Source organism: Nestor notabilis, unplaced genomic scaffold (assembly GCF_000696875.1).
Source record: "Nestor notabilis isolate BGI_N333 unplaced genomic scaffold, ASM69687v1 scaffold9410, whole genome shotgun sequence".
NCBI classification, from domain to species: Eukaryota; Metazoa; Chordata; class Aves; order Psittaciformes; family Psittacidae; genus Nestor; species Nestor notabilis.
In genome coordinates, this window is record NW_009912454.1 from 1 (window position 1) to 9,235 (window position 9,235).

Below are 9,235 nucleotides of genomic sequence, written 5' to 3' on the forward strand. Positions count from 1 at the left end.
AGCCCCCCCCAGACCTCGTCGTTCCCGCCCCCAAGGCTGCGTGCCCCCCACCTCAGGTGGTGTCTCCACAGGCCTTGCTCTCTAAAACATGGATGATCCTTCCCCTGTCGCCAAGCCCTGCTCCACCCCAGCGCCCGAGAGATCACCCACCTTGGCCCCTGAGCCAGAAAGCAGGGCTGTGGGCATGGCTGGCCATGGTAAACCTGTATTCCATGTTAGAGAATTGCAGAATCATAGAACAGTTTGGGTTGGAAGGGACCTTAAAGCTCATCCAGTTCCACCCCCCTGCCACGGGCAGGGACACCTTCCACTAGAGCAGGTTGCTCCAAGCCCCTGTGTCCAACTTGGCCTTGAACACTGCCAGGGATGGGGCAGCCACAGCTTCTCTGGGCACCCTGTGCCAGTGCCTCACCAATCTCACAGGGAAGAACTTCTTCCTCAGATCTCATCTAAATCTCCCCTCTGACAGTTTAAAGCCATTCCCCCTTGTCCTGTCACTACATGTCCTTGTAAAAAGGGTCTCCAAAGCTGGATGCAGGACTGCAGGGGGGTTGCACCAGCGCAGAGGGGGAGTATCCCTTCGCTCGACCTGCTGCTGCTGATGCAGCCCAGGACATGGTTGGTTTCTGGGTTGCAAGCACACACTGCCAGGTTATGGGGAGCTTCTCCTGGACCAACACCCCCAAGTCGTCCTCCTCAGGTCTGCTCTCAATCCAGTCTTCCCCAGCCTGTATTTGTGCTTGGGATTGCCCCGACCCAGATGCAGGATCTTGCACTTGGCTGCACTTGGCCTTGTAGAACTTCATGAGGTTTGCACTGTCCCACCTCTTCAGCCTGTCCAGGTCCCTCTGGATGGCATCCCTTTCCTCCAGCATGTTGACCACACCACACAGCTCAGTGTCGTCAACAAACACACTGAGAGGGTACAGTCCATCTCACTCAGTCCCAGACATGCTCAAGACCTCATCCCTCCTCTTCTGGTTGATTTGCACTCTGAAGGAAGAAGTAATTTGGGGCTGTTCTCCCCTGGTTCTTCTCAGGTTGGAGGTGGTACTGGATTGTTGATGTCCAACTGGTTGAACGCGATGCTCAAAGTGTCACTGGAGATGGAATTCTAGGGGCTGCTTCATGGTCATTTTCCCCAAGCATCTTTAACTCCCCAGTTTGCCTGTCATGTTTAGGACAAGGGGGAATGTCTTTAAACTATCAGAGGGGAGATTTAGATGAGATCTGAGGAAGAAGTTCTTCCCTGGGAGGGTGCTGAGGCCCTGGCACAGGTTGCCCAGAGAAGCTGTGGCTGCCCCATCCCTGGCAGTGTTCAAGGCCAGGTTGGATGGGGCTTGGAGCAACCTGCTCTAGTGGAAGGTGCCCCTGCCTGTGGCAGGGAGTTGGATCTCGATGATTTTTAAGGTCCCTTCCAACACAAACTATCCTGTGATTCTATTATTCTATGAAATAAGGCACGTAGCACTCTAACATTGGGTTCTATTTTTGTACTGGAGTTTTGTGACCTCTCACAATCCTGATAACCAGATGAGCAGCATTTCCATGCTGGCTCCCAACTTTGAAACTCTGTTTCTCCATCCATTCCACTTGTACCTGTGCTGCTCCTGTGTTTATTCACACAGCACTGGCAAATGTTTGGCAGCTTTATCTCTATAATTTAGAGGAGATCCTTACAGCGACACCTGTGCACTTCTTTATCACTGTGTTTTTTCACAGATCATTCAAATAGGAGACTGTCTCCAAATCTGAAGAGATTTTGGTCATGGGAACTTAGCACCATTTTGGATTCCACAGCAGTCATTGTGTTGGAATCACTGAGGACATCTGGGAAGAGGACAAGGAGCCCACGGTACCTTTACCAGGTAGTCATGCAAATGCTCACCTCTGTTTTAATTAAAGAGAAGTCTTGGTTCAGCTCACAGCCATGCATTTCTTTTTAGAGCAGTCACAGCAGATAAGGTGCTGGAGAGAGCACAATACGTGATATACAAGAATTACAAAATACTTTATTTGAAACTAGAAATTGTCCCTAGGCATCACACAACTGTTTTTCACAGGATCTGCATGTTCCAGGGGCTTAAAGCAGCTTTTTAAGCAGCTGGATGTATCCCTTGAGCCCTCCTGCAGTGGATTTTAGTCAGCAGTTCCTCTAGTGTCGCTGAGTATTAACAGCCACTCCCTAAATTCACACTGACATGAAGAATAAAATAAGAATTTCATCAGGAATTGTCAGGCACATGACTTTTTTTTCTTTTTTTGTTTCTTCTGGAAACTTTAAGATCAGATCTTCAGTAGGAACTTTAAAGTATTTTTATGGCTTAGTATAAATAAGGGGTTCTAATTCCAAAATATGAGAAATGCACATTCAATCCAGACTGTAAACAAGGTAACTGGTGTTCAGAGCACTGGAAATGTTGGCATACCAATGATTGCACAGCCCTTTGCAGTGCTGTTGAGATCCTTTTGGTTTGGTTTCACCTACAACACATCTTAGTCAAATCCTCAGAAGACTGAAACAGAGTTCTGGATGATCAGACATTACAAACCAGGAGGCTGTGAGTGCATCCACACACTGAAAACACTGGACAAAAGAAAATCCTTTTCATATTCCTGCAATTATTTTCCTTGCAAGGCTAAGAGGAAGGAAAGCTTGTACTGTCAAATTCTAGCATGCCTAGTACACAAGAGGAAATCACGATCAGGAATACCCTTCTCTATGTCCATGCTCAGTGTTCTGAGCAGAACAATGCTGGAAAGAATTTTCAGCAACTCTTTGCCCACAGTTGCTTTTAATAAAGAATAGAAACTGCAACTGAACATTTGTCAACACTTTATTTTTAAACTTGACTACTCTGTAGCTTGCCTTTTCATGACAGATGACATTACATTTCTTTTTAGTGAATGCAACAGTGTTGATTTTTCCTTTTTTTCCTCTCTAGTTAGAATGGATCTAGTAAGAAAGAGAGTCCATACATTCGTGCGAGTCAAGCCAACGGCTGATTTTGCTCAAGATATGGTCAAGTTTGGGCCAGACAACAAGGTAGGCAAAAAGAGATTGCAAGTGTGCAAGGTTTGGAATTTGATGTCAGTTTTGCCCACTGAAATGCAGAATTCTTCCAATCCTTAAGGTCACATGACATTTTGATGCATCTTGATTTGCCCTGCTTGCTGTTCTCTGCACTGACAGAGGCTTGTGGTTTTGTATCAGCAAGTGTGACTATGGAAAACAAACTTCTGGTGATGCAGTAGAGGAAATCCTCAAAAGGATTGTGACTCTGACTGATCCTTGAGGAGTTCCCAGTGATAACTTCAGTTCCAACCTGTGGAACAGTCTATTTCTATCCTCCCTTATGCAAGTTCCTCCCTTCATCTTCTCTTGCTTAATTCATAATTTCCCTGGGACAAAAGATCAGACACATCACTGAGGGGTAAACAGATGAGTTTAGCTACCTTTTCTTCCAGAAAATACTGTCAAGTTCAGTAAGACAATACTGCTATTTGTGCTCTATTTTCTCCTTGCCTACAGGTCTTCAGTGCATATTTTTTCTTTTCAGACAACAATTGCTGAAACTCTTCATGGTTATTGAAGTTAACTTCATCTCTTTTTGAATTTCAGAGGATAGAAATATGCCTCAAAAAAGATGCCAAAAAAGAAGCTATGAATAGCAGGCAGACCAGCTGGTCCTTTAAGATGGATGGCGTCCTTCACAACACATCCCAGGAACAGGTTTATGAGACAGTGGCAAAGAAATTGGTGTCCGAAGCTCTAATTGGCTATAATGGTAACTTGCTGCTATTTTATTAACATAGAATGATAGAATCATAACAATGGGTTGGGTTGGAAAGGACCTTAAAGACCATCCAGTTCCAACCCCCTGCCATGGACAGGGACACCTTCCACTAGACCAGGTTGCTCCAAGCCCCATCCAACCTGGCCTTGAACACTGCCAGTGATGGGGCAGCCAGTCTCACAAGACGGGGTCTCACCAGAGTGGAGCAGAGGGGGAGAATCCCCTCCCTCGACCTGCTGGTCACGCTGCTGGTGATGCAGTCCAGGACATGGTTGGTTTCTGGGCTGGAAGTGCACACTGCCGGGTCATGGTGAGCTTCTCATTGACCAACCTCTCCAGGGCTGCTTGCAATCCAGTCTCCGCTAGCCTGAAGTTGTGCTTGGGATTGCCCTGACCCAGGTGTAGGACCTTGCACTGGGCCTTTTTTTGGCAATAAGTGGAGATTTGATCTGAGGGAGAGATCCCATTGGTGTTCCATTTGAGAAATGCAGATGTTACCTCTGGAGTTTATTCTTTTGCTTTTGAATCTTTTCCAGGCACGATAATGTGCTATGGGCAAACGGGGGCTGGTAAAACTTACACCATGATGGGAACAACCGCCGATTACAAGCATCGAGGAATCATACCACGAGCTATACAGCAGGTATTGGATCTGAATGGGAAAAGAGACTGGAAGAAATAGCAAGGACATCTCTTGTATCAGCTCTTACTGATACTCACAGAAGTGTTTTAACATGGTGAATATGTTTTAAATTTATCTCCAGCAGTGGTTTTATTTATTCTTTTTATCTAAGCTATTATCATTAAAGATTTAAAGGAGCCTTATAAAACATAGTTACTTTCTACATTTGTTTTACTACACTGTGACCTTGTGCTCTGATAATGGTGATGTTTCAGAGCATTAGGATGGTGTTGGCTTGAAATATGCTGATTTGTTAGTCCTGTTGCTACATAGACATGTCCCTGTCCAGAGGCACAAGCTTAGCAGTGCTTTGAGGGGACAGGTCTGCTTATCTTTGGGCAGTGACACAGCATGCTTTCCAGTTCCACAAAGACAGCTGACACGCAGGGTGTGGGGCTGTTGGAGTGACTCCAGAGGAGGCCAAGAAGATGCTCCAACGGCTGGAGCACCTCTGCTATGGAGAAAGGCTGAGAGAGCTGGGCTTGTTCAGCCTGGAGAAGAGAAGGCTCCAGGGACACCGGAGGGTGGTGAGGCCCTGGCACAGGTTGCCCAGAGAAGTTGTGGCTGCCCCATCCCTGGCAGTGTTCAAGGCCAGGTTGGACAGGGCTTGGAGCAACCTGCTCTAGTGGAAGGTGTCCCTGCCCATGGCAGGGTTGGGTGGAACTGGATGAGCTTTAAGGTCCCTTCCAACCCAACCCATTCAGTGATTTGATGATTCTGTGAAACAAAGATGGGAAGAGTTCTGTAGTTATGCTTTATTGTCATTTGCAGAGGTTGTTCCTGTTTAATTCTATTTGCTGCTTCCCAAATGTAAGCAGGCCTTCAAGTATTGTTTTCAGCACTACCATTTTGCAAAATCATATTAAAACTGTTGACCTAGCCATGTCAGTGCTCAGGCAACCCCTGTTCAGAATTAGCTACACACACGTGGATGCAGTTATAGCTGTTCAGAAAGTTATGAATAGCTTTTCTGGAACACCATAAATAGCTAATTATTCTGTTTGTGAACTAGCACTGCCGTCGGCAAACTTCTTATCTTTGTATAGGTCTTCAAAGCAACTGCACAATCCATTGATCCACTCATCACTATCCGAATATCCTATCTGGAAATCTACAATGAGACCCTGTTTGACCTTCTGTCCACCGTGACAAGCGATGGGAGCAGTGCCATGCAGATGACTATTGTGGATTGCCCAGAAGGGGTTTATGTGAAGGGCTTGTCTATACATACAGTTAGCTTCGAGGAAGATGCTCTAAGTCTCCTTTTTGAGGCAAGAGAAAACAAATATTACACTTCATTTAATTGTTTATTGGCTTAGCACAGGGAGGAGGCAGTAAAGCAGGAGGTGGGTAGCCAGGAGGGCTGGAGGGAGGTTTAACCCTCTTTGTTCTCTTTGTTGTGTGGGTAGAAGAACTGATAACTCTTAGTAGCCCATGTTGTTGCAAGAAAAATGTCCCTGGCACAGAGGTTCTGGAAGATCTCCTTGGGGAAATTGTGGTTTTAATGTACGCCAGAGCAAGTCAAGTGATGGAGAAAGTATGTTGGGGTGAGGCCATAGAACACAGTAGCAAAAATTGGAAGATTTCAGGCAGCAGAGGTTTCAGGCAGCACCAAAATAGAGAAGGCAGCCACAGAATCTGCCTTAATTTCAAAAGGTTTATCTCACTATCTCATTGGCCCCTTCAGCAGGCCGAGGTCCTGGACAGCGTAAGAGACTTGTTTTCATGACCCTGGTTATCACATAAGTGTGTTGGTGAGTGGCTTAGTACAAAGTGTCCTTTTAGACCCACCAGCTGACCTACACTGCAATTTCTTCCTGAAAAAACATATACACCTGTCCTAGCTATGTCCATGTTCCAAGGAAAGAGTCTTAACAGCAGCATCTTCGGCACATAGTTTGGGATGATCATGACACAGGTACCATATTAGTCAGATTTTACAGCGAGATGTTCACACAAGGGGTTAGATTTGTGAAGGGAGTTTGTTTACTTATACCTGCATCTTTCTTTTACTGTGGATGCTTTAGTTCGTAAGAAAAACATGAATAAAGAATTAGGTCTGTATGCAGGAAGTGTATTCATACAAGGAGCCACCTGGTGTCCTTGAAGTATTTCACTTGCCTTTTTAATAATGTGACTGTGGTATCCTAAGCCAGCTTCTGTGATTGGCAGGAACTCTCTTTTTCTTTTTTAAAGAGTAGTATGATGATAATGCAGCTTAGCTTGAGATCCATTAGCAGAATAAGAGCAAGTGAGGCTGGGGGACCCATTCAGGGTCATTAGATGAGTTCTGCCTGTGGTTCGAGGTTCACAGAAAAAGCTCCAGGCTTTGAGGAGGCTGGCCACCTCATTTGTAGGCTGGGCTTGATAGTATTTATACCTAAAGCTCTTCGCTTTCTTGCTTGACACTCCCTAGTGTGGAGCCAGTGACTGACCTTCCAGCTCTCAAAAGTCATCGCCCTTTGAGAGCCAGGCAGATGTTTGCTATGAAACCTATTGACAAGAGCATTTCTGTGCCGTAGAGCCTTCCGTTTTCTTTTCTGCCTTGCCAGCCTGACAGCATGGCTCTGTGATAGCCTGGCATTCCTAACAAGCAGTTACCACATCATTTTCTATGTTGCTGTCTTTTCCTGTAAGCAGGCATTACCGATTTGTGGCTATTGTGTACATGTGACTTTTCTATGACATTTGAAGGTTGGGAACTCTTTGGGTTTCTAGTCATAAAGAAACTGAAACAGCCAGGGAGGTATTGCCTCTGAGCAAGGCTTGCCTGATTGTTCCTCAGAAAGCCACAATTCTGTGAGCTGAGCATTGAAAGTGGAAATGGTCTTCAGTAAAAGGCATTATTATAGTAAACTGAGACCTTTGCCAACCCCCTTGTGAAATGGTTTGAGAGGCCTTTGAGTAAGAAAGCAAGGCAAATATGGTGAGCTCCCACTCTGCTCTAACCATTGTTCAGCCTGGAGAAGAGAAGGCTCTGAGGAGACCTTAGAGCAGCTTCCAGTGCATAAAGGGGCCAACAAGAAAGCTGGAGGGAGGCTTTTGACAAGGGCTGGTAGGGACAGGTCAAGGAGGTTGGATTGGAACTCACAGAAGGGAGATTTAGATGAGATCTGAGGAAGAAGTTCTTCCCTGTGAGGGTGGTGAGGCCCTGGCACAGGTTGCCCAGAGAAGCTGTGGCTGCCCCATCCCTGGCAGTGTTCAAGGCCAGGCTGGATGGGGCTTGGTGGGAGGGGTGTTGGACGAACCTGCTCTAGTGGAAAGTGTCCCTGCCTGTGGTAGGGGGGGTTGGAGCTGGATGAGCTTTAAGGTCCCTTTCAACCCAAACCATTCTGTGATTCTGAGAACCAGCTGATGGGAGTTACAGTCTCTATGGAGTGAAGATTGAACTGCCATTTATTTAACTGTGGATTTCTCATTTCCTTTTATTCTACCAATGCAGAAGTTTAAAAACACTGTCTTGAATTTTTCTTCATTTGCAGGGTGAGAGCAAAAGGGTGATAGCAGAGCATGCACTGAACAAGCATTCGTCCAGATCCCATTGCATCTTTACTATTTACATCGAGGTAAGTGGCCCAGCAGTTTTTCTGGGGACTCAAATGGCTGAGGATCTTTACACATCTGTTTTTTACTGTATTTCAGTTTTGTCTACAGTTTATATTCTTTTCTTCCTCAGTCTCGTTTCAGATTTTTCTCAGATGTCAAATGCGTTAACTCTAAAATCAACTTAATAGATCTGGCAGGCTCAGAGAGACTGAGCAAGTCTGGAGTAAGTAATGGAAGAAATGTTTCAGTCTGTGGTGATGAGCCCAGTAATAAACAAGATGGAGGTGAAATTACAGGTCTTCCTCACAACAGAATTCAGCCTGTGATAAACAGGCGACACTGTGAGAAATTGTAAGTCATGGTAACACGTCACAGGGTGCTTAGTTGTTTGCAGCTGCTGTGTATCATTTCTAAGTCCACATGTAACTCCTATCCTGCATGTGCTTTCCAATCCAACTCAGACTTGATTAACTTGAGTCCGTAATTTCTCAAAGAACCTTTGATTTTCCTCTTCATTCCAGCAGTGACAGTGTAAATTCTGGTCATGGCAGGCAAACTACTGAAACTTTCATAGGGTGTTAGGGCTCAACGACTGAAAGCTTCTAAGGTGCCGTGTGACATTCTGCATTGAGCAGAGTAGAAATTGTGTCAGCCCAATGCCAAAACGTAATTTACCCTTTCGGGGGAAAGGCAGTGGTCTTTGTAGACTTGTAATGAAAAATTGAGGTGTCTGAAAACTTGTTTTCAAACTGAAGAAAGCTATAGCTCATGAATTTATTGGGTCTGAATTAGCTCCTTATCCTCAGAGACAAGCAGAGTTTTACTCTCAGTGAGGAATATGCTCCCTCCTGTGGTTCCACCAGAAGCATTGTGTTGTGGAACATTTGCCTTTTGATCTTTCATTACAGTCTGAAGGACAGCTTCTGAAGGAAGCCACGTATATCAACAAGTCTCTGTCATTCCTGGAGCAAGTCGTCACTGCCCTGGCTGATCCTAAGAGGGACCACATCTCCTTTCGGCAAAGCAAGCTCACTTACGTCCTCAAGGACTCACTGGGTAAGAGCTGTGCATCACAGCAGCCCCTGACAGTTCCTAGTTCTAAAGTCATAACATAGAAACACACAGAACTCGCCACTGTTCAAAGGATGTCTGGTTTTCCTCAGCATGTGCAGGAGACAGAACTGTCGTGGTTTAAACCCAGCCGGCAACT

General features: G+C 45.5%; 1 protein-coding gene across 1 annotated transcript; it reads left to right on the plus strand.

The window, feature by feature from the left end:
• Positions 1-2,945: 2,945 nt before the first annotated feature.
• Positions 2,946-9,140, plus strand: LOC104409593 (kinesin-like protein KIF9; the record flags this gene model as incomplete). The annotated part of the gene is made up of 7 exons (XM_010019510.1): positions 2,946-3,046; positions 3,623-3,788; positions 4,334-4,440; positions 5,526-5,750; positions 7,962-8,045; positions 8,156-8,248; positions 8,934-9,140. Coding segments are annotated over 7 exons (983 nt in total), but the record flags the coding sequence as incomplete, so codon positions are not given.
• Between the last annotated feature and the right edge of the window lie 95 nt (positions 9,141-9,235).